Source organism: Vulpes lagopus, chromosome 20, assembly GCF_018345385.1.
Source record: "Vulpes lagopus strain Blue_001 chromosome 20, ASM1834538v1, whole genome shotgun sequence".
Taxonomy (NCBI): domain Eukaryota; kingdom Metazoa; phylum Chordata; class Mammalia; order Carnivora; family Canidae; genus Vulpes; species Vulpes lagopus.
In genome coordinates, this window is record NC_054843.1 from 30,041,173 (window position 1) to 30,067,739 (window position 26,567).

The 26,567-nt window shown below is 38.6% G+C and overlaps 1 protein-coding gene and 1 non-coding gene across 17 annotated transcripts in view; one reads left to right on the forward strand and one right to left on the reverse strand.

The window, feature by feature from the left end:
- The window catches only part of ROBO2 (roundabout guidance receptor 2), a 1,676,347-nt gene extending 1,672,046 nt beyond the window's left edge, over positions 1-4,301 (forward strand). For all 16 annotated transcript variants that reach the window (XM_041734856.1, XM_041734853.1, XM_041734854.1 and 13 more), the window contains one exon: positions 419-4,301. In XM_041734856.1, the coding sequence (XP_041590790.1) occupies positions 419-420 (2 nt within the window). In that variant the 3' untranslated portion in view covers positions 421-4,301. The remainder of the gene's footprint in view (positions 1-418) is intronic.
- Positions 4,302-18,008: 13,707 nt separating this feature from the next.
- Positions 18,009-18,111, reverse strand: LOC121479599. Its single transcript, XR_005984761.1, has one exon. It is a non-coding gene; the product is annotated as a U6 spliceosomal RNA (small nuclear RNA).
- Between the last annotated feature and the right edge of the window lie 8,456 nt (positions 18,112-26,567).

Consider the following 26,567-nt stretch of genomic DNA (forward strand, 5'->3'; position numbering starts at 1 on the left):
ATGCCATGAAATAAGGAAAAGTAAAAGTACTTTCAAATTGTAAAGTCTTTATTTATTGACTATATTTAGCATTCTTCTTGTCTATTACTAATCTGATTATTATTAAGATATGATTATAATATTTAATTTGATTCATGACTATTTGGATTTTTCTTTGATTTTTATTTTAGAGTAATTATAAACTAACAGGAAGTGCAGAGACAGCCCTACATGGATTTTAAACATCCAAATTTTACAATGTTTCTTTCTCTCCCTTCCCATAACTACATTTTCTAACTTTACACACTCACAAAATCTATCTGATGATGTTATCTTCATTTATTATCTGTTTGCTTTGCTTTTTGTTATGCTGGTCAGGATAAAAGACTACTTAATTTCAATGCAAACTTATTTCTGATTTTTTTCAATCTCTTTGTAGAGTAACTGAGAGGAGACATGCAAAGCTGCTCTGAAGGACCACCAGGTCTGAACTCATGGAAGTGATGACATTAAACAGTGCAATGAACAATTTCTTTATTTATGTACTATTAAAAGAACTGTAAATGCAATGTAAAGACACACAGCCACACATATCCCACAGATATTTTACTTGTGTTCTTCTCTTAAGTACACCACCCACCTTAACTCTTTCTTGTCAGGAGTATATAAAAAAGAAAGAAAACAAAACTCGCCCGCCAGGAAGAAAAGGATTTTCCTCTGTATATAATTTCTTTTGTGCATTGCTATGCAAGCTCACTCTTTTTAGCTCTGTTCATACTATTGTCTGTTTTTATTGGTCTGTTGTACTATATGTGAATTAATAGGCTGTGGTGCCATATATTAACTTTTAATTGTGTAACTTTTATGTTTAAATTTTGCACTGCAATTTTATTTGGTGATAAGCACAAATCTCTACTCCTCGTGACATGAAGAACAAGACTGAATGTGAAGGGAGTCTCTGTACTGTAAGCTAGGCTGGATATGCTGGTTGGAACCAATCACGTTGGATGGTTTGCAGTTGGGGTGTAGGAATAGGAAGATGCAAGGAACAGTAGTGTTGGCGAAGTCTTCTTTAATATCAGGGACTGAGTCAATAAAAAGAAAAGCAGAAAGGTGGCTTTTACTGTTGACAAAAAGCAGGGGTCAAAGAAAGAAATTTAAGTCTTAAGGCTAAATAGGCATTGCAATAAACAGGTAGCAAAGATGTACTAAACTTGCTTTAAAAAAAAGGAAATTAAGATTATATGTAGAATCAACTTTATCTGTCATTGTAATTGACCCGTCTGAGAATTATAACAAGCAAAAGGAAATTAAGGTGTTTCCAAAGAGCTGTGTTTATATTACAGTTTTTTTAAAAAAGCATTTTCTGAATTACCATAATTAATCTCTCCAACTCATTAAGTCAGAATATAATATGAAGTTCCCCAAGGAAACAAACAAAATGAACTGTAGACTATCTAGCAAATAGTTAAAGAGGCAATTTGTTATTAGGACATACTCGGGCTGCTTCCAAATGCAAAAACTCTATTGCAACATCTTGTTTCATCTTTCCAATACATGTACAGTACCCACTAGAGGATAGAGCTGCATCAGTTAAATTTATGACTTTTGAAAATTAATGCAGTCTATAGACAATTTTGTGTTTTATTTGATTAAGAAGTGAAGTTTATGCCACCAAATGTATAACCAAATTGTAAGTGCTTAAAAAGCAGTGCTCAGAGTATGTTCAGTTCACAGTAAGTAGATTTATTGGAATAAACATTTTATGGTACATTCTCAGAAATTGGCTGCCAACTAAAATATGTTTGACCCATTTTGAGTGAGTAAATTTGGAAAAAAAATTTAAAAGGACAAAAATGCATGTTTATATACTTTTTAAATAAAACCAAACCTCATTAAGTGGACATTCATAACAGTGTCCTGCCTCATTTGTTTTCACGACTTTGAGAGCAAGAAATTCCTGAAAATCAGTCATGAATGGTCAAAATGAATATGAATTTGAAATGTATGTCAGCCACCGTACATGTACAATCAATCAAGTAGAAGAGAACTTCCCTGAAATTTCCACCTGTGACATTTTTCCATGTGCTGCCTACACAACTGTAAATTCTATTCTAGTTATACTTTCTCATGTTTTTCCTATGATGTGTTCAGTAGTTGGTACTTTGAAAAATATTCAACGTAATGATTAGAACCAGTTATAAAATATGGGCCGCACTTGAATGACAATGACAATTCATACTCCATGCATGATTGACTTAGTCACCAATTCAATATCATGTTATTATAGCAAAGGGATAGTATATAATTCATGTTTTCTATCTTTTTTGTTCCCTGGGACTGCTTCAACACAGGCAAGAGTGGAGGAGTTTAATGGTCTTTATGAGCCCCAACACCTTCTTGGTGCCATATAGTTCATTTCTTTGCAGAAGAGAAAACATAGTTGGAGACACACTAATTAAAGGCTTTATCAACTTTCTACCACCAGTGCCTGAATTTTAATGCAGTTTGATTTCTCTGGGTGAGATTTTGGAGGGAAGATAAAAAGTTCCTATGAAGAACAAATACGTACTCTTCATAACTGCAAGATGTGAGGAATTTAATTTTTATTTATGTAGTTCTCTATTTTGCCTCTTTCTATTTAAAAGCAAACAAAGTTTTATTCATTTGTGTTCCCTCTTTATGCTTGTCTGTAACCCACTTTAGATTAAAGCTTTAATTCATTACATTTATTACACATAGATCTTGATCCCTAGTGTGACTAATAAACCAAGACTTCAATGTAGAGTATGTGTATGAAAGTGACTTCTGGAATAATACAGGACAATAGCATCATACCTTCCAGATCATTTTCAGTGTATAAAACTTAACTGTTTTGGTTAGATTTTGGCAATGCTTATAGTTACTTGAAATGTGCTAAAAGAGCATTCCACATTCCCTATTAAATCGAGTTTTATATAAATTAGTTAGTAAAATCTTGCACCCAATGTATCATTCTCACACAGATACAGAGCAAGATACAATGCTGTAGCTATCCAAATGAATTCAGGAATCTTATCAAAAAATCAAAAGCTTTTGTCAACTTTTTTTGTGAAAAGCTTCTAATCAGTACATCAGAATGTCATTAGAAGAATACAAACGTGTATAAGACCTACTGTATTTTTTTTTCCTTTTGTAAAATGGAAGTGATTAGAAATTCACAGAGCTCACTCTTCTGCAGGTCTAAATAAGATCTGTGTAACTTGTCAGAAGGCAATCTGGATGGGAGAGAATGTAAACTTATCTTGCACTCACAGGCAATGCTACTGTGCAGTCAAGCCCCAGACAACACAGCTCCATTCTCAACATGCAAAGTCTCCACTGGGGAAAAGCCAATCAGTGCCCCAACTCAGGTATGCCTCAGTGTGTGTAGGCAGAGCAGCCCCACCCGTTCCCAGATCCCTTCCATGTCATATTTAAAGTGGGGTAGTACAAGGGCTTGAAAACAACTGATTCCTTCACAGGAGTTGAACCCAGTTCAAGGGAGCATGTAGGAAAATCAAGACCAACATTTAAGGTGTCATATCAAAGGGAAGTGAAAACATTGCAAGTAGACTTGCTCTAAGTAACAAAACAGATAAAACGGTGTTCTATGTCATAGTTTATTGCTCTGGGTATTTAAACCTATCTTCAATGGGATTCAAGTGGAAAGTTTGTATGATCTTGGATAGAATACCTCCAAATTTCTATTCAACAAATTTATGTAAATTGTCCATCAATAACATAATTATAATAATATCAGTGAGCTCTAAACTGCGGTTTATCTTTGCCACTGGAAAGTGATTGTGTGTCAGTATTAAAGATATGCAGAACCATGACATTCACTAATTTGTACATCTGCTTCTGTACATTGTATTTATAAAGTTACATGATGAGAACTGGTGTAAAGCAATGTCTTTCCACATTATCTTAGAGATGAAGTTACTTTTACTTTGCTTCTCTATAATGTGTACTTCAATTGAAATCCCATACCTTTTTTTCATTGAAATTCAATTTACTAATTTTTCTTATCTCATGATTTTCAAAAGCATTTATTGTGACTTTAAGGTGTTGCAAGATAAGGGATTTTGTGGCCGTGGGTAGACTTTTTATACTTTGTTTTATAGATGGACTTTTTTTAACTAGTCTGTTTAAGTCACCAAACAGCGTCCAAAATCTTAATGTGTTTCATTTGATGTTGTTAGATCAGAAGAGAAATTGGCATAAAATTGGTTAATAGTATTGTCAAAGAATTGTGTATTGTGTACTCACTGGGAAAAAATAAAATATATTCACATTTCAAATTTGTAAAAAAGCCATTTATGTAAAACAGACTTGCCTGGGGAAAAATCAAAAACAGACCATTCTGTCACTTTTGCAACTCTACATTAATATTTTGTGACCAAATGCATAATCTTATTTTCTCAATTAATAATGGATTGGGCAGTGGTAGATAGAAATTGGCATTGACTTATAGTAGTCACTATACTAATGACACTGATGAAGAATATAAAAAGCATTTGAAATTATAGATTCACTCTATAAGTCTTACTTTTCATATCTGATCTTTCCCACAACATAAAGACCTTCAGATGGATAGAATACAAACTTCGCATCTACAAAACTACTTTAAAAATTATTCTCGAAGTATAAATAAGTATGAGAATTGGAAGAAAGTGTGTATTTCTTTTTTTTAAGATTTTATTTATTTATTCATGAGACACACACCCACACACAGAGGGAGAGAGGGAGAGAGAAAGAGAGAGAGAGAGAGAGGCAGAGAAACAGGCAGAGAGAGAAACAGGCTCCATGCAGGGAGCCCGACGTGGGACTCGATCCCCGACATCCAAGTTCACAACCGGTGCTGAAGGCGGTCCTACACTGCCAGGCCACCGGGGCTGCCCGAAAGTATATATTTCTTAATTGCCTTAGGATAACTAATGATAACTTTCTAGGATGATGGATGTTGAAAAGTGATATTAAGGACAGGATAGAAAAGAGGAATTCCCTATTTTATTGTACCTCATGAATATTTCATTCTTTTTCACTAAGTACAATTACAGGATCAAATTATTGCTAAAAATAAAAGAAGTTCATGTATTCTTTAAGATAATATAGTAATAGTAAAAATGAAATAAAACTACTGAGCTCTGAAAGAATATATTAAAAAAGATTTTTAAAGCACAATGTAAGTCGATAAACTTAAGAGTTTCATTTTATTTATATTAATAGGAAAATAAAATGCTCTTAGAAGAATTACAAATAATGTATTAATGTAATAGAATGGCATAATATGTGTGATTAAAGACAAACATATCAGTTACCAATATGGTAAATAGTAGAGGAATTATAAAACAATCATTGTTTTATTGAATTTGGGTTCATTAACCAAGCACCTACAAATGAAAAAGTGCAAAATTATTGGAAAGATTTATAAAATAATACACTATGCTCTCTTGATTATTACATATTAGCTCTATAAAAGATCTGTCAGTGTTGCAGGAAAGCATTTTAACAAGATATAACATTTAATGCCCTCATGTGAAAGTGCATTTTATAATTTCCAAAGAGAAGATTGGCCAAGTTCATGCTAAATTTCACTTCATAACAGAGATGTGAAATAAAACTTCAGTAACTAGCAAAGCCAGTTGAAAGAATTTACAAGAAAAGCCAGGTAGAAAAACTTACTAGGACGGGAATATAGCATGCTGTCTCAAACAGTTCTCAAGGGCTCTTTCATCTCGATGAATTTAGTGGAGTCTTAGTTTTAGTTTTCAACCTCAGAGAGAATTTGCTTCAGGTCCAGAGAAGGAATTTGGTATATGAGATGGTTGCAAAGCTGTCAAGAACCCTAGAGTATCTTCCAGCCCTTTGTATCTTCCAGCCCTTTGTATCTTCCAGCCCTGGCACAGTCAAGCTACAAGACATATATTCAGTCATCTTGGCAGTTAGACAGGGGAAGGCACTTGTGTTTGTGATTCAAAGACAGTGACCTTGGGTGCAGGTCAATGTCCATGATAGGGAATTTTCAGGTCACTGTAACTGCCCTCAGAACATTACAACGTAGCACCATTTGCCTATTAAATGCTTTGATGTATGCAGCTTCTATGTAGTAGACAACTTTTTTGGACAATTTTTACACAGTGTTTCTTTAGACAACATTTCTGAATAATTTGTTTATGACAAATGGTTTGTTTTTTGTTTTGGTTATTTATTTATTTATTTATTCGTTTTTCAAGCAAGTACTGAAATACTGTGCTAAGCATTATACAGAAGTTAAAAGAGAAATACCTTTTGCTTTCATAAATAGATGAGTATCTTCTTTTAGTATGGCCCTGATTTTTGGGAAAGTATCTTTTTGATGAATGTTTTTGAGCTAAGCGGAAAGAGGTAATGAGCAAGGCTTCCAAATACATTTGCAAGCAATAAAATCTGCATTAGTTTCATTCATACTCCCTCACCATATCATATTGTCCATATTCTAGTCTTTCTCAAAATAGTCTGGAGTTTTAATGGGTATTTTGGAAATAAAAAAGAAAACAATTGGGTGAACATGTAAAGAGATTTCAAATTTGCTCAAATTTTTTTAAAAAAATGTTTATTTTATTTATTCATGAAAGACACAAAGAGAGGCAGAGACATAGGCAGAGGGAAAAGCAGCAGGCTCCCCTCTGGGAACCCAAAGCAGGACTTAATCCCAGAACCCCAGGATCATGCCTTGAGCCAAAGGCAGATGCTCAACCACTGAGCCACCCAGGCGCCCAAAATTTGCTCAAATTTAGTATGACATAAAACCCTTTGTCCTGAGGCATCTTATGGAACTAGTACTTTGTGACACCCACTTTGAGAAACATCATTCTGTCCCTAGGCTCTATATTTGTGACCCCAAAAGACCCTTGCTGTGGTTTTGCCTTTTTCTTGCTGTAGTTTTTTAAAGTCACTATCAACTCATGAGAAAGAACTGTGTGAATCTCAGGTATTCTGTGGAAATAACAAAGAAAAGATGTTCAGTGACAAATTGCGTGTATCTTTCCCACTTATGACAGACTTTAAGTACTTAATTGAGATCAGTGCTCACCACTTAAGCAATAGGAACGATTGCTTTATGTTCTTCAGCTTTTCCACAATCCTTTTGTATACCATTAAGTCTCCAAATCATTATACTAAAACTAAAGCAGGTAAATACACTCATTGTCTCCCCCTGCCCAACTCCCAACTCTCACAAAAGTATGATTTATTCACTTTTGAGACCACTTTATGATTACTGTGAAGTTCCACTTCAAATGAAAGTTTGCTAAAAATAATAAAAAATAAGAAAATTAACAAAAAAATTGTAGCTCACACAAAATTTAGGGAGAGAAGACTTAATGATTTCTTGGTAAGAGAATATAGAACTAAGTCTTGGTGGAAGGCAAAATGCAGTGAATTAGTAATGATGAAAATCAGTGTACATAGAAGAGATAAATATAAAAATACAAAAGAGAAATTGAGGATTACCATTATATGAACTTTCACTGGCATTGAATATAAAAGAATATAAGAGAAATTAATGTGGAATGGGGGAGTTAGAATTTAAATTCACTTAATTAATTTTGAGATGGTAGATGAATGCAATCAATAGATTAAAATGTCCCAACATAGGTGATTTGAGAATAATTGCCTATGGTAATGATTATTCTAACAAAAAGGATGGAATAGACAAATGGAAGCAGCCTTTCAAAAAAGACATAAATGGAGAGTAGCATTCAGCTTAAGAAGAAGGATTAAAAAATTTCAATAAATGTGCAAGCATTTCTTGTGCAAGTAATTATCTATTAAGGATTAAGCCTCGTTTTCATTAATGTTGATGATATTATTTTTTTTCTGAATGTTTTCCTGGCATTTAAGGTATTCTACACTATACCTAAAATGTATAAGACAAACACCCATATACATATGATGATAAATTTAAAGAGCTATGTGTGCTAAATATTTAATACCATATAATTCTTACTAAAATCATTTGAATAGTTATTATTTAAAAGGTTAAAATATATAATGATTATAAGAACTGTTTTCATCAATGAATCTGAAGTGGAAAGATATTTTGAATCTGTTCTAATAACAAGCCAAATAAAAAGAATCATAATGCTTAAAATATATAGCTAAAAAGATTCCTACTATCTGTAGGAAATTCACATATCCATGCATGTAGACATGTATACATATACACATATGCACATGCACACATACCTATATATACATATACATATATAAATAATTTCAAATCAATAGAATCTAAGGTATGATGAATAGATTCATAGACTATGGAAAAGAGACACTAAGAATGATTATCAGGGTCAATATAGACATTCCAGACAGAATAATGCTTCCAATAATTTCTATTTCTCTAGACATATTATATATGTACTTATATGTATGTATTCATATAATGTACATTTATGTTTATATATATGCACTTATATTTGCATATATGTGTATGCATGCTCATTTTATATATATTTATATGTATACATATACTCCTGTACACATATACAAATATGTATTATGTACATCACATACATATAATATGTTCATATGTATATATGAATGAATGGATATTTTGTTCTTCAAATAACCAAATATTTTTAAATTAATAAATAAATATTGTATACAAAGGATTTTGCTTGGCACAGTATAGCAAGGCCTGGCAACAATAAATCGTACAATCTCATTATGAACTATTTGGAGGCAATATAAAGCATAGAGTGAACTGTATTAGAAATAGAGAGTGGGGGCACCTGGGTGGCTCAGTCAGTTCAGTGTCTGCCTTCAGCTAGGGTCATGATCATGAAGTAGTGGGATTGAGTCCCGCATTGGGCTTCTTGCTCAGCTGGAAGCCTGCTTCTCCCTCTGCTTCAGCCTACTGTGTGCTCTTGTTCTCTCTCTCTCTGTCAAACAAATAAAATCTTTAAAGAAAAAAAAAACAAGTAGAAAGTGAAGCAAATCATTTATGATTGTGAGTGTTTCAGAAATCAATTTCAGGAGTTGACAGGTAGGAGGGAGCACAGAGGTTTGGTGTGGGCAGATTTCAGTGATACAAAGTGTTGAGTCAAGGAAAGGATTGGTAGAAGACAGCCTGGAGGAGGGGAAGTACACATGATACAGTCTCTAGTCCACAGGAAACTGCAATCTGATCAAAGAACTAACGAACTGAGCCAACATTTCCAATTTAGTGGAATCCAAGATATGCTAAATGCATGCAGCATGTTACTGTGACGTATGGAAGGTGGGTGCCTAATTCAGACTCTAAGAGTTAAGATAGGCATTCCAGAATGAAGAACGCCTCAGTCTCTATTCCTCCCAGACAAAGAAGATAAATGTGAGGGCTTGCTTTCCCTATGCAAAAGCATGGGGACTTGAGATGCTATAGCATAGTAAATATAGAATAATAAATGGCAAGTGCAATAGTCAATGGTACAGAATGTTTGGAAAATAACAATAGAACAAAGTGACTGGAATGAAAAGGGGTAGAGTAAGAATGCCTAGGCTTAGTGAAGACCTGAAGGAACACAAATAGTCTTCTATGCCAACTTGACAAGCTTCCTTCTTCACTCTGGGGAGGTACCCATCTCGCCCTCATAGGAGACTTATGCTTTTGTAAATGGGAAAATTCAACTCTATCTCCAAATTTTATGTATCCAAACTAGCCGGGCATGTGGTAAGTTTCCCAATAAAGAGTGCTATATATAAGCCGAAATCTACAAGCTAAATAAATATCATAATTACAATAGAGTGTGAAATATTCCCACTTAGAAAGTGTATAGTTTCATGGAAACAATAGCAGGAAATACCAGACACAAGCAGAATGAGACCAATTATGATTAATACAATACAACCCCAAGTGGGGCAGAACGACTTTCCACGTATGTGCAATTGAATGCAGCAGAGCCAAACCAGACCCCAGGGCTCAAACAGGAATTTCATTAGGGAAAATTAAGAACAATACACAATGCTGATAAATCTTGCAACAATAATCTGCCTGAGGACAACCACAAAAGAAGCACAAACAAATAAAACTATATCCTGCAAAGAATGCATGAATGAAAACAAGGATAATAATGTGCAATAAAAGTTAGTAGGGAAAAATGGATTTGAAAGCAAATCTTGGTCTTCCTCTCTTTCCTCCCTCCCATTCTGGCTTCTCCCAGGATCCTAATGAGTTGTTGATTATCTCTTCTTAAAGACCAACTACAGAAAACCTTAGAAACATGAAAAATAATTAGAGCATAAGACTAAGTATGGATAATTATGAAATGGTAAAATATAATTAATCATCCATTCCCTGCAAATGTCTCTTCTAAAATAACTCCATAGTTTTAAAACACATAAGAACTTTAATTTTGTAATACCCACACACATTCATAAACATACACGTAGAAACATCATGCAAAACTACATGCTGACAAAATAAACTTGCTGTAAGACTTAGGGGCAGTATTCAATGTACTCTTGAACTCGAGTTTGCTAGATTAGCTCCCCAGGCATAAACTATACCTGCTCCACACTTTGATATCTTTCCCTAGTTATAGCTTGTCATCAGGGATTTCAATTTTTCCATGTTTGAATTTAGTGCTTTTAGAGATGATTTTTTCCCCATGAAGACATGTATATTTATTTTCCCAACCATTTGAGACTTGAGAGAGGGTTTCTAAATAACAATTGTGAAATATTTAAAAATGTACGACACTAAAACACCATGTCTTATACTCCTTTTGCAACTGCCAGTTTCTGACACAACACTGAATTGAAGGGCTGCCTAAATATTGAATTGATTTGAATATCCTGGCACCCACTGAATTATTTTTACCACATTAAGTTGAATGGCATTGTGACTTTTCTTGTAAAAGCATTCATTCCATTTGACTAAATATTCTAAGAGCTTAAAGTCTAAACATTTTGCAAAATAAGCTAATTAGTAGTGGAAACAGAATAGAAGGCAACAGAAATGTGTTTAGAAGCTAACAGGGTTCTTGAACAGTAAGTTTGGACTTTAAACCCGCCTAACAGAAGCAAAACATCATATCGCATCATTTTACCTCTTTATGTCAAAGTAAATAGCATGAAATTCCTCTGAAGAGACAAACAGATTTCTTCTGCTAAAATTTCAAGCAAGCAAACATTTTGCAGGAGATTTTTTGTATACATGGTAAGTAGGCCAGTAGCACTATCTTCAGCTGCAGCTTTGCAAAAGTCAAAGGATTCTTTTTCAAAGAGATCATTTTTTAATATAAACCCTTTCTAAAAGCTGAGGATTGAAGTCACAGTAAGTATTACCTTATTCAAGGCAATTTTATTGGTGGTGTTAAACTGTAGGCAGTAGACGGATATTTTTTACCTAGAGAGGTCAATCCACTTAAGCAACATATACTTAGGGAGCAAATAGAGTCAATATTTTCCTGTGAGACGATCCTTGCATCATCTTAAGCATTTAGCAAATGGCTGAGTGTTGCATTATATGGAAGAAATTGTCCTAGAGCTAAAAATGATTCATGCACGTGCTTCCAGAAAAGAACTGCTCTCTAAAGTGACTCAGCTATGCTATGGAATATGCACTACATTAGTTGAGCCCAGCAGACATCACTCCATCTACTACTCTTAGGAAACAAGACACCTAGCAATTGAATGAGTGAAACTATGTTTCTCCATATAGGTGTTGATGAATGGGTGGTTTCCTTGGTACAATGACTGCTCAGTGGCAATTATCAGGGAAATCTAGGCAACAGGCTTCTTAACATTTCAATTCTGGTTTTCTTGTTTATGATAATAAGATTATGTATTTTTTTCCTAATTGTCTATCCATATTGTTAAGGTTCATATTATAAACAAGGGGTAAGGAGTGCCTGGGTGACTTAGTTGGTTAAGTGTTTGCCTTCAGCTCAGGTCATGGTCCCAGGATCCTGGGATCGAACCCATCAGGCTCCCTGCTCAGCTAGGAGTCTGCTTTGCCCTCCTTCTCTGCAGCACTCCTTGTCCCCCACCCCTGCTTGTGCTCTCTGGCTCCATTTCTCTCTCAAATAAATAAATAAAATCTTTTTTAAAAAAAGGAGTAAATTATAAGAAAAATACAATTTTTATTAAAAGTATTAGAATAATCCATGTAAAGATAATGCTTTGGGATGCAAGAAACAGAATATGCCCCAAAGAAAATGCTTTAAAAATACACAAATACAAAATAAAAAAAATAACAAGCTCTCAATGTATAAATAGTTTCAGAATAGTCTCAATGAGTGAGTTGGCAACAAAATAAATGTAATTAGTTGTGGAATAATTTTGCCCCAATACTACCCACTCTTTTTCATTAAATAAAGGGGTGAAAATGGCACAGAATTTTAAAGCTGTGTTCAAAACATTTTTTTTTCATTTAGAGATATTGTCATATAGGAGACTTATCTGTGATGTTAATTATTTTCAAGCAATCATGTTTTATACAGATTCTTGAAAAATTCCTGCAGAAATAGGTATCTTATGATCTTTCCAGATGTATATAAATCATCAGACATTTTAGAAAAGATAGAGTTAGTGAGCTCCCAGACGGAACAGATGGGAATAATAATAGTAGTAAAGTGTTTAATGTGTATAACTTAGTAGTTCTCAAAGTATCTTTCAAGTGCCCTGGGTGTCCTTGAGAAATTTTCAGAGAGATTGTGAGGTCAACACTATTTTTATTACAATACTAAAATATTACTTGTCTTTTTCACCAAATCTATCTTTACAATGATGGTGCCTAAGTAGAGCTGGGTCCAACTGTTATTCCTGTAATGCAAATCAAGTTAGTAGCACCAAACCATAGGAGTCATTGTAATCCTCACTGTACCCACTGTATTAGTTGTTAGGACTACCATAGCAAAGTATCCCAGACTAGATCACTTAAAAACAAATTCATTCCCTCCTAGTTCTCAGGACTGGAAGTCCAAGCTCAAAATATTGGCAGAGTTAATATCTTCTGAGTCCTTTCTCCATGGCTTATGGAAAGCTGACTCCTTGTGTCTTTACATGGTCCTCCCTCTGTATCCTAATACCCTTCTTTTATAACAACAGAAGTCATATTGGATTAAGGCCCACCATAATGTCCTCATTTTAACTTAATTACCTTTTTAAAGACCTTGTCTCCAAATACAGTCACATTTGGAGATAGTGCTGGTTGGGAATTCAACACTTTGCATTTTGGGTGGTAGGGGATGGGTGGGGACAGAATTGAGTCCATGATATTTGCCATCACACAGTTCCCTTTAAAAAAAAAAAAAAAGAGTATTCAATGGAACAGTAAGAAGTATTGGTTTCTTAAATCTCAACCCCTGAGTACATGACTTTTTAATATTATGTGTGATGAAGTGGATGGGAAGTGCCCATAAAGCACTTCTGCTTCACACCAACATATGAATGGGAATCCCAAGATAAAACATGTGCTTTTAAAATGGAACATGTTTATTTAAAATAAGTACTGACTATTTGAACACTCAACAGACTTTTTTTTTCAAAAATTAAAGAAGTGAGTCTAACACTTCAAGAAAATATGAGTATTATTAATGATGACATTTGAGTTTTCAGGCAAAAATTATAATTTTTGAAAATTCGCATAGACCACCGTAAACTTAATAACTTCCTAACACTTAAGGCTTTTCTAGTACTACTGAAAATGGTGTTTGATATTATGTAACAAAATGAGCCAATAGCTGGAAGATCTGCATAACTCAAGGAGTCAATATTTTCCAAATGGCCAAAGCATGTTACTTAAAATCTTACATAGACAAAGTATCTATTCAAACTGCATGATAGATTAATGGATTTAAATGTAACAGAGGTTTGTTTTTTTAAGATTTTTTTTGTTTGTTTATCTTTTCATGAGAGACACACAGAGAGAAGTAGAGACATAGGCAGAGAGAGAAGCAGGCTCCCTGTGGGAAGCCTGATGTGGGACTTGATCCCAGGATACGAGGATCATGACCTGAGCCAAAGGCAGATGCTCAACCACTGAGCCACCCAAGTGCCTCAAATGTAACCGAGTTTTAAAAGTTCACTGATATGGTTTCAAATTTTACATTGCAACTTGATTTTAGAAAATTCCACTTATCAAGTTATATATTATCAAAAAAAGATTATTCATTGATATCTGAAAGATTATTAAAATACTCTTCTTGTTGGGGTGCCTGGGTGGCTCAGTCAGTTAAGTGTCTGCCTCCAGCTCAGGTCATGATCTCAGGGTCCTGGGATCCAGCCCCATATTGCATTGGACTCTCATTCAGCAAAGAGCCACCTTCTCCCTCTCCCTCTGTCCCTTCCCCCTCGACTGTTTTTTTTTTTTTTCTCTCTCTCTCTCTCAAATAAATAAATAAAATATTTTTAAAAAACAAACTCTTCCTTTTGCTTTTCCAACTACATGTCCTCCTAAGGCAGAGTGGAAGAGCAGGTGTGCTGACTCTTGGAGGATTCTTCTCCTGCTAATGCAATGGAAGAAGCATATGTTTCTGAGGCTGAAGTTATAAGATTCTGGAGATCCCATAGGCCTGGATGACTCTGAGGAGTCGAAACAGATTCTCATGATCGGAATGTGCCATTAGTGAACAGGATTGGCTACACAATTTGCGCAATGCAAATGTGACTGTACTAAATAAATACCATTGAATTGTACATTTAAAAAGGGCAAAATTCATGTTATATATATTTTACCACAATAAAAAAAACTTATTAAAAATAGCAAGATGATTACAGCAGTTAAACCAAACACTGGCCCTTCTTGAGTATGGGGCCCTGTGTGACTGCCTACACTGCAGGCCCATGAAATTGGCTTTGTTGGTAAGATATAAACCTATATTGTATTAAACCATTGGGATTTTAGTGTGATTATTATCACAACAGCACCTGACATGTCCTTGCTAATAAAGAGCTGAAGAAGGTTTAAGTAAAGAAATGACTTTCTAAACTGATATCCAGAGAATAAGTAGGAATTAGCAAAGTAAATAGAAGAGAAGGCTTGCTTACAGAGAAGGAATGGTATGCTAACATATGCTAACACCCTTAATGAGGAGAGATAATCACAAACACAACATAATGGTGCCCCATTTGCTACGTATTGCTATTGTCCCTCCAAAATACTCTTTACCTTCCAATTTTCTGTTCCAGGAAGCTGACCTGTATAGGCTATAAAAGAGGATTCCCTTGACTTTCAGGCACTGGAGAGCTCTAAACTTATGCTGTTGTTTGTTTTATTTTGCTTTGTTAATAAAGCTGAGGGGAGAATAAAGATGGCAGGATATTTATCTCCCTGGCCCTCTCCATAGGGTTGTCTCAGATAATACTTTAGGTAATTCCCTTCCACTAATGGCATTCAAGTCTTCTCCAAAGGGATCTTTCTTCTCAGTTTCCATAACCACTTCTATCCTACAATCCCTTTGGTCCTAAGGGTGGTAGCACTTTTTGGTTTCAATCTATATTACTCACATATTTGTAAATAGTTCCTTCCTTGAGCCCTCAGTGAATTGTTTTGTTTTAAGAAATGCCATACTGTTCCCATTTGGGCCCAATTTGATAATGCCAGTATCAGAGAGCACAAGAATGAATATGGCTTGAGATTTAGTTAGAGAACATGTGGATATGTGATGCAGTTTTGTTCCTCACTGAAATACATCTGGAGGCACATTATAAATGTAGGCACACTTGTTGAAGAAAACTATTGCTACATATTACATGTGGAGAAAAATACAACATGGATTCTGTTCCAGTAGATATATTAATCCTTGCACTTGACATGTTTAAATTCATTTTTTCTGCAAACTCAATCACAAAACTCTTGTCATTAGTCTGCGAGAGAATTACAATATATATGAGTCAGAGAATAATGTAACCAACTCAGCTGCCTTCTTTTTGGAAGAACAAAAGTGTATAATCAGTCTAGAAGGATAATCCTAGAGGTAAGAGGGCACATGTTTTTAGGTTTAATTATCTCTAAACTCTAAGTAATTACCCATAATTTCAAAGTAAATCTCAATTACATTACCTAGTTTATATTTTTCTCATTTCTGTAAAGAAATTTGCATCATACTTCTTTTATACTTAGGAGAAGAATTATTATAGCTACCAGTTGAACTATAGGTTTACACCTCATTGTGGCTAATAATGGTACCTAATTAAAATACCCTAACTAGCTAGAATAATTGGTTACCACCTGGGATAATTTATTATAGTAAAAGGAAATCATGCTATCTATTCATGTCCATTTGTGTCCATATATTGAACCGCAGAAATATTTGTTTCCTTTTCATCAAGTTGTATTTTAGAAAAAGTTGTATGCTATATATAGTCCTGCTAGGAACTGAACTGTGTCTCCTTCCTCCCCAATCACATGTTGAAGCACTGACTTCCAATGTGACTGTATTTAGATATAGAGCCTCCAAGAGGTAATTGAAGTTAAATGAGGTGGCAAGGATAGAGCCCTAATCCAGTAGAGTTGGTAGACTTAAAAGAAGAGTAGAAAAGTAGAAAAGAGGCATGCATGCCACAGAGGAAAGGTCCTGTGAGGAAAGAGCATGAAGGAGGCTATCTGCAAGCCAAGGAGGGATCTCTCTCCAGAAACCAATCTTGCTGGACCTTAATCTGAGACTTCAGCCTCCAGAATTGTTAGAAATAAATTTCTTTCATTTAAGCCACCCCATCTCTGGTATTTGTTATAATAGCCCAAGTTGACTAATATACTCAGTATATAGGCTGAGTCAGTCAGCCCAAGTTGACTGAGAAGTGGAATGCTACTGTAACAAATACCTACAAATAAGGAAATGCCTTTGGAAAGGGGTAATGGTAAAGGCTGGAAGAGTTTTGAGGTACATGCTAGAAAAACTCAAGGTTGGGGAGAAGGGACTATTGATAAAAATATGGATGCTAAAGGTAATTTTGATGGGGGCTCAAAAAAGCAGAGGAGAGCTTGAGAGAAAGTTTCCATCTTCTTAGAGAATATATAAATAATCATGAATAGAATATTGGACAAAATATGGATGTCAAGACCATTCCAGTAAGATCTTAGATGGGAAGATGTAGGTTAACAGAAACAGGAAGAAAGGCAATCATTGTTAGGAAATGACAAAGAATTTGGTGGAACTGTGTGCATGTCCAAGTGCTTTGTGGAAAGTAGAACTTAGCAGAAATGAAATTGGATATTTAGCTGAGCAGATTTCCAAGCAAAGTATTGAAGAAATGGTTTGGTTCATCCTGACTGCTTCCAGTAAAATGCAAAAGAAGAGAGGTGAAATAAAGAAGGGATTGTTGAACAAAAAGCAATCAGAACTTGAAAATTTGGAAAATTCTCAGCCTGTTTATTTTGCAGAAAATGAGAAAGCTTATTCCAAAAAGAACACTAAGGGTATGACTGAACAACCATTTGGTAAAGAGATTAGTTAGAATGTCAAGGGAAGACCCAGTTGGGTGGAGGCCTGTGGGGCAGGCAATGAAAGAATTCACCTAAGGCAGAACTGTGATATTCCTTGCATCCAAAGGCATTGAAGGAGAATAGGCCGGGGGCACTAGAGAATCTAACTGCTATTCCCTGTGGTCTTGTGGCCATAAGGCAAATGAGTGCTTATAAGGGTAGCTTAATAGCTGAGAAACGGGGTCCCAAGATGAGTGGATCCGTGGCATGTAAGGTGTGAAATCTGTTTGACACTGCTGTAGAAAATCTAAGGCTGTCAGGGGCATATTAGCTTCGGGAACTTCGGGTACCAAGTAGGATTTATTAATATCCTTTCTTTTTTTTCCCTTCTCTCTCTCTCTCTCTTTTTTTTTTTTTTTTTTTTTCACATATGGAACACTTTGGCAGCCCCAGTGGCTCAGTGGCTTAGGGCCTATCTTCGGCCCAGGGCATGATCCTGGAGTCCTGGAATCGAGTCCCACATCAGGCTCCCTGCATGGAGCCTGCTTCTCCCTCTGCCTGTGTCTCTGCCTCTCTTTGTGTCTCTCATGAATAAATAAATAAAATCTTAAAAAAAAATATGGAACACTTCATGAATTTGTGTGTCATCCTTGCACAGGGGCCATGCTAACCTTCTCTGTATCATTCCAATTTTAGTAGACATGCTGCCCAAGCAAGTATTCAGAGTCCCTTCTTTAGGAGCAGTCACATAAGTGGATCCAGTCCCCCCCCTCCCCCCCCCCCCGCCCCCGGAGGCATCTAAGCATAGCCAACAATTGGAGGAATAGGCTGAATTGGCTGTTTGGAGGAGGTATTGTGCTCCCATATTACCAGTGGAAAGTGACAGGAAACAATATAAGAAGGGCAGAACAGGGGTCATATTTCACAGCGGACAGGTCTTTTTGCTATTCAGGTTTAGAGCCAATTATGTGAGCATGGAAATCCTTATGTAGGACTTGATACACACCAAAAGAAGGTAACAACGAGAAAGACAAAGATTAACCCAGAAAGGGGTGATGCTTGTATTGTGAGAGCAGGAAACACCAAGGGCAGGGACAGCTTCAGGTAAGTAGGGATTTCTCAACAAGTAAATTCAAAGAGGTCAGCCTGAAGGAAAAGGTCAAGAATGAAGTCTTGGAATTGAGAAGGAGAAATCATGAGAATTTGGGGAAGATAGTATTTAGGGAGTTTTTCTAAGATGATATAGAATGATTGAATACAAGAGAATGGGGATTGGCCAAATTCATGAGCTTCTAGACTTCTGGGTGTATATCACCTGAGTCTCAGTGGAATATCATGTATAGATAGCCAATGGCTCACAGCTGTACTTGGCGGAGGGCTCCTCACCTGGGGCCTAAGCAGTCTCGATTCTAGAAAGATGGATCCACAGAGAGAAGCCATGAAGTTTTACTGCTGTTGGAGTGGTCAGGAGAACTTGATAGGGTGCAGTCCAGACAGGTTCAAGTGATTTTTGTCCTGACAAAGAGTGTTAAGGTGTACCCGATCCCCGGATGTAAGTTTTGGATGTATGTTACCTGAGAAAGAAGGGTCAGGTTTTCAAATGTACTGGTTTTGGTAATCATTCATGGCAGTGACGGTCTGCCCTAGGGTATAACATACTGTGTGAGAGTATCACTTTCAGGGTCTAATAAAAGATCTGTCTGGAGAAAGGGTCTCCCATAAATAACCTTGAATGGACTGAGATGGGTTGTAGATTTGGGGGTGATATGTGACCTTAATAATGCAAGGGGAAGGAAGACCAGCCAAAACAGTTGACTTTCATGCATAAGTTTAGTGAGGAGCCTTTTTATGGTTTGGTTGGTCCTCTCTAACCTTGCAGGAGGACTGCGGATGCCATGCTGCATGCAGATGGTATTTTCTCTAGAGGAATTTGCTAACTCCCTGTGTTATTTGAGAAACAAAAAGCAGGCCATTGTAAAGAGTGAGGAGCCCCAAACAGAAAAAGGATGTGATCAAGGAGGGGAGTGGCCTCTGAAGCTCTCTCTGATTTAATGGAAAGGGCTCTAATCCATCCCATAAAGGTGTCTACAAAGACCAATAGATACTTGAACCCTTTGCAGTGAGGTGTGCACTTAAAATCTATCTCCCAATCCTCCTCTGGTAGAGTCCCTCATCTCTAGATAGGTTGAAGAAGTGAGGGAGGTTTATGGGGCCCCTCGGGTTTGATGGGACAACAGGTAGAACACACCTGGGGGGTAGCCCTCAGGGTTTGGGGAATGTCTTGGGTTGCCTGATGAAAGTCATTAAGAAATTTCCATTGTAACAGTTTATTATGTGGGCTTTGCAGCCAACTTTCTGGAGTATGGGAAAGCCCTTTTTAAACGTCCATTGGGTTCCTTCCTGAATATATCATAGGGAAAAGGGATTTAGACTGGGAAGCAAAGTGGCTTGAAGGAGCAGCCTGGGCTTGTCTGTCGGTTCTGTTGTTTCCAACAGAGACTGAGTCATTATCCTTTTGATGCACTTTGCAATGAATAATAGCTATTTGGGCAGGAAGCATAACTGCCTCTAGCAGGGCCAAAATTTCAGAGGCATGTTTAATTGGGGTATTTTGGGTTGTAAGGAGGCTCCTCTCTCTCCAAATAGCAGCATGGGCGCGGACTGCATGGAAGGCAGAAGCTGAATGAGCGTATACGTTTAGTTTCATTTTTGTGCCCAATTGGAGGGTTTGGGTAAGAACAATCCGTTCTGCCTTTTGTGCTGAGGTAGTGGCACCTGGCAGAGGTCTTGGCTCAATAACTTCAGTTAAGCTAACAATAGCATAGCCAGGGACCCGTAGTCCTACTATGAAGCTGGTGCCATCCATTAACCACACAGCTTCCAGGTTGCCTAGAGACATATCCTGAAGATCTGGGCTGGCACTGCAAGTCAAATCTATAGTTTCTAGGCAAGAAGATTCCAAAGGGGCATTTGTTTTGAGATGTGGCTGTAAGATAGCAGGATTTAGGGGCTGACACGGCCTATTATTTAGTTCTGTGGTTTCTAATAAAAGGCGTTAGTATTTTGTAATTCTACTATTAGAGATCCAATGAAATGCCCTAGAATTTAGGGTGTCCAATACCTGATGGGGTACTATGGTTATGCCTCATCCCAAGGTTAACTTAGAGGCTTCTCCTATCAGTAGGGCCACAGACACCAGTGCTTGGAGACAGGGAGGCCATTCCTGGATCTAGATTCTTCGGTAGGTATGTGTTTAGTCATGGAGAAATTCCCAGCATTTGGATCAAGACTCCAAGGTCAATTCTCCTCCTTTCATATGCATATAAGAAGATGTTCTGGAGTTTTGGCAGGGCTAAGCTGAGGTCACTGTGAGTGCCTGTTTGAGGGCCCCAAAAGCTTGTATTAGAGTTCCACTCCAAAATCTCCTTCTCAGATCCCCTCAGGTCCCCTTATAAAGGGGTCTCATAAAGAATGTTGGTATTAATTCAAATTGGAGTATCCATATTCAACAGAACCCAGTCATATCCAAAAAAGAACATAGCTGTTATTCTGCAGAGGGAATTTTCATATTTAAAATGAGACCCTTACAGTGGTCAGAAAGGTTCTTAGTCCCAGGTTCTTAGTCCTATTAATCCTAGGAATTGAACCTTCTGAAAGGAAATTTGGGCCTTTGAAGGAGATATTATAACTCCAGGAGGCCAAACTCCAAAGCACTAGGATAGTGTTTGTGTTTGGAGGTGTTCTCATTGGGGCTGCAGATAAGTAAATCATCAACCTATTGCAGGAAGGCACCGTCTCTGGGGAGTTGAAGGGTGGACAGATCTTTGGCTAGGGCCTGTCCAAATAAATGTGGACTGTTGCTAAAGCCCTGAGGGAGGACAGTTCATGCTAACTGATGGGTAACCTGAGCAGAGGGGTCCTGCCACTCAAAGGCAAAGAGGAACTGGGAGTCCAGTAATACTGGAATGCAGAGAAAAGCATCTTTTAGATCTGACACAATGTACCAACAAGTGGCCCCTGGGGGATCTGTCCTAGGAGGGGATGAGGGTTAGGAACAATTGGGTGAATAGGGGTAACAGCCTCACCGACAGCTCTGAGGTCCTATACCATTCTGTATGAGCCGTTGGACTATTTTAATGCCATGATGGGGGTATTACAAGGTGAACTGCAGGAGCACAGAAGTCCTGTTGCTAAGAATTTTCATATGAATGGCTGTAGCCCCTCTCTGGCCTCCGGACACAAGGGGAACTGGGCTTTTCTGGGGGAAGAAATGAGGAACTTTAAGTAGTATCCGTAAGGGGGCTGCTAATAGAGAGCATCCTGGAATGGAGGTGTGCCATATCTGAGGGGGCACCTGTTGGAACATGGAGACCTTGATGTTTGAAGGGGCAGAAGCCTCAGAGGACAAGAATTCCAGCAGTGGGCAATCTCAGAAAGGCAAAGGTTAGCTTGTACTTTTGTCATTATGTCCCTTCCGAGTAATGGAGTGGGGCAATCTTCAGGTAAAACAAGAAAGAAGTGGGTAAAGGTATTGTTACCCAAAGAACAAATTAGTGGGGGAAGTGAAACATCCCCTCTTTGGATACCCGTCTATGCAGGTGATAAGAATTAAGGACTGGAAATGATGGCTGCATATTCGATAAGGGCAGAATCAGTGGCTTCTGAGTCTAGTAGAAATTCAGTTTTGTGTTGGGCCACATCCAGTTACCTGAGGCTCTGCCACAAAGATGGAGAACATGGGAGCCTGCATAGCCCCTGGGCCCTGTCGGTCAAAGGAGAGGGAATCGTTCTCTCCTGCTCCATTAGGTTCTTTATAATTGAGGTACAGAAATTAAGGAAGCTACCAGTTGCCTGGGATAGTCTTGGCTTAAGGCTGTTGATTTCCTGGGACGGCCTATGCTTGGAGCTTTGGGGCCTGAGGTGACCCTCCTGTACGTGGGAAGGGACAATCCCTTCTCCAATGCCTTGGTTGTTTGCAGAACAGACAAGGACCTGACATGTCTAGGCCAGATGTCCCCCTGGAGAGCAGGCTTGTGGAGCTCCTGAGGCCTGGGGAGACTGAGAGGCTTGTACCTGTGATTGCTTTTGCCCCTGGACGGACCAGAGAAGGGCAGGGAACTAGTGATAACTGCAGCCTTCTATTGGGCTTGCCTCTCCTTTCAGCACTAGAGGCTACCTCTGGGTTACTGAAAACCATAAAGGCCATATCCAGAAATGTGAGGAAGGGGGTCAGAGGTCCCTGATCAAGCTTTTGAGGATTTTGTGTGATATCAGGGGAGGCCTAGCCGATGAAATGCATTGCTAATATTGCTGTGCCCTGTGGGTCTTCAGGATCTAGGAGGGTTTACTTTCTCACGGCCTCCATTAAGTGAGAATGAAATAAAGCAGGATTTTCATTTGAGCTTTGGATTATTTCTTTAAGCTTTGTATAATTTACAGGTTTTATGACTGCTTTTTCCATGCCCTCAATTAGGCAAATTATCATGTAGGGCCGATTAATCCTGTCAGGATCTCCTGCCTGGTAATTCCATCTAGGGTTGGTATTCGGGCCTGTCTCTACCCCCTCGAGCATGGCCCGGGATGCAGGTGTGGGCCTCATCAGTTCATCTCTGAGTAAAAGACCAGACACAAGTTCTTTCCTCATGGGTGCAGCACATGATATGAATGTCCTGCCAGGTGAGATCAAAGGCAACTGTGAGGCTTTTGAATTCCGTAATGAAATGGTATGGATCTTGAATAAAGGAACCAAATTTTGTTTCTATCTGAGACAGATTAGACATTGGAAAAGGAATATGGACCCTATCAATTTCCACATCCCCATTTGCTACCTTACAGAGGAGCATTAAAGCAAATAGAAATCGCATCCTTAGACTTGTAGTTAATGCCAGACAGGTATGGGATGGGGAAAGGGGGCATTGGTAGGGTGATAGCATGGTGGTGGCAATGGCAGGGACCTATAAGGCATTAATAGGATCCAGGGGAACCTCTGGGTCTTCAGGGGGAGGAGAAAGATGAGAAGGTGGAATAAAAGAGGGGTCATCTAGAATGTCCATGGGATCAGATGGACTGTGAAACCAAGCAAGATACATTCTACATATTTTCTGAGGTCAGGGTTTTGGGACAATGCCATGAAGCCTTATAGATCTGAGACCTATGATCTTTTGGAGTTTCAGGAAAAGAGGTCAAGCTGGAAAGAGTATTATAAGAAAGTATTCCATGGAAGGGTCATATCTCTTGTCCTGGGAGTTTGTACTGAGGCAGGAAACATTACATAAAAAGATGAGAATTTTTCCCCAGGCCCTTAGGGGTCAAATTTATTCCAGTTTTTAGGAATATACCCCAAGAGTGAATCCAAAATAATAGAGGGGGTTTGTCCCATTGTGGGAAAGACAAGCTGCCAATTCTCAAAGGGGCATTGCACCAAAGGGAATGGAGCTCTTGACCATTGTTCGCAATTTCAGTCAGGGCATCCCACTGATCTGAAAAAGTACTGGACCTTATATGGGGTGATTGAATCTACTGGAGCGTCCCACCAAGGAGAGGGTCATAGCAAATGGCAACAGCAATCTCTGCTGGGACCTCCTCTGCCACAGGGAAAGCCAGACACCAGTTGGCTGGACCTGATCAGAAAAAGGAAGGGGAGGACTCAGAGCTCAGACTGTTTTGTTTTTGTTTTTTTGTTTGTTTGTTTTTGGTTTTTTTTTTTGTTTTTTTTGTTTTTTTTTTAGCTCCGACTTGTAGGAACATATTCTCCCAGTAGATCAAGATGGCAACTGGATCTGTAAGGACAAAGGAAAGAAAGAGGTGTCCCAAAGAAGCAAGGTGACTGAGAGTCAGCTCAGGAAATGGTCCCCCTGAGTTGGTAAAGTGTGAGGATTTGCCCCAGAGAAGCCATCAGTGCCAGTTGTGCTGCACAGTGGGAGTGGAGACCTCAGAGGGATGGAGTGGGAGGGGGAGAGATGAGGGTGAGGGGAGGGGTCCTTCACCCTCACAGGCATGGGCAGCTCCATCTGTTATCCCTCAGACCTTCAGACTGGGGAGCTTCCCTGGCCAGACACCTTCAGCAGTCTGAGGAGCACTAGGGTTAGACTGCTGAAGAGCCAAAAAGAGAAATGAGAGGGAGGGATGGAGGCCTCCAGAGGGCAAGAGGGGAAATCCCTCACCCTTTTAGGGCAAGGGCAGCCTGGCTAGTCTCCCCAGGGACTTCATTTCCTCAGGGAAGAGTAACCTCAGCTCGAGGTCATCAGTTCCACCAGGAGTCAGTCCACTGAGGGAAAGTTCTGAGAAATTTTCGAAGAATCCAGGGACAGTCCCTGGCCAGCAGAGGGTCCCCGTACAGATGACAAATGTGGGGCAACTGATGGGGTGGAGGCCAGTGGTATGGGTGGTGAAAGAATTCACCCAAGGCGGAGCAAAGGAGTTAGAAGTTTATTGAATACACTGCAAGGGAGCAGTGGGTAGGAGAGCAAAGGGGAGACTCTGCCCCCAAGGCAGTGGGGAGGGGAGGACTGTAGGTAAGGGGAAAGTGAGAAGGTATGAGAACGTATAGGATTTTCCTTTTATGGTATCTGGCCTGGGTTGTAAGTAGTCCATTGGTCAGATAGGTGCTTATGGATATTTTGAGGTGGTCACCATACGAGGCTGTGGGTGGTGGCAGTGGGCCCTTTATCCTCACTATGGTCTCTATTGCTCCAGCCTTCGGCTCCACAGTGGCCTCTACAAGTATGAAGCATGATTTGAATCAGCTATCTCAGTGGAAGGCAGGATCAGAGATGGGGTTATACCAGCAGAAACACCAGACCAAAGGAAACAGAGAAAATAGGAGGGGCTGAAGAAAGGCTGCGAACATGTGTTAAGCTTCAAGAAAAAAGGAAGGTTGACTGCAGAGTCAGTTCAGAGATCATGAAAGATGCCACTTCCACCGTAGTTCCGGGAGCAGGCCTACTTCCTCCTACTTTTCAGTGGACAAGGAGGCCACCGCTGATAACTGCAAGACCAAGGTCCCCACTGAGAGCTGCAGGGGTAGGGCCAGGCTGCAGAAACAAAGGAGGAAGGATGCCCTGAAGAGTCATGGGGTGACTCTTGGCAGTCCAGCAGCCTTAGAAGGCAGAGCATTAAAGCAAGGAGGATTATTTTGGGGCCTTAAGATTGAATGGAATTTGCCCTTCCAGGTTTTGAACTAGCTTAGGTGTCCTTCTCTGCCTAACCCTGTCTGCCCCTAACTCGTTCCTACATCAATTTGCTGGGATTGTTGGCTTTATAATAAGAAAAATATCTCTCAGATCTCTCTCTCTCTCTCTCTCCTTTCTTTCTCTCCCCACATGCCACAGAGGGAAGGCCATATGAGGAAACACCAAGAAGGCAGCTATCTGAGAGCCAGGAGGAAAGTTCTCTTTAGGAACCAAATCTGCAGGTACCCTGATCTGGAGCTTCTAGCCTCCAGAACAGTAAGAAAGTAGATTTCTGCTGTTTAAGCCACACAGTTTGTGGCATTTGGTTTTGGCAGCCTGAACTGGCTAATACAAAACTCACTTTAAAACTTTAGATAATAAAAAAGAAAAAAACAAATCCTGTCTCCCTTAATACACATCCTATAAAGCTTTTGTCTTTTATTTATTTATTTTTCACTTTAGGTCAGAAGCCTGGCTTTGGGGGATAGGATGAAGCAGAAATAAAATAATGTAATGCCCTGGCACTATTAGTCTCTCCTGTTTTTTAAGCCAGATGGTTAATGGTGCTACTGCAGGACTCTCCACGAAGACTATTGTTATTATATGAATCATTTGGCAGTAGCTTTGCTTCGCCTCCACCAGTTACCGGGGCAACTTGAGTATTGATTGCTCTCTTTTTGCTTCTGTTAGTTCCCTTTGCTCTGTCTTCTGAGTTGGCTGACATCCATCTAAAGGAGGTGATAGGTACATGTGGTATGTGCATGGGTGTGTATATGAGTATGAGGGTGAGATATTTTTTCACATGCACTAATCCAACCTGTGTTTATTTGGTTTTTCCCTGTATGACAAGTAGAACGCTAACTCTTTTTGGATGTTGTAAATTCTCTAACAGAGGCAGAGCTGTCTTCTACTGTGCTTTCTAGGATTAGCCATGGACTTCCAAGGCACACAGCAAGCTGGCAGTGTGAGAAACCTCTATGCAACCTCTTTTTTTTTTTTTA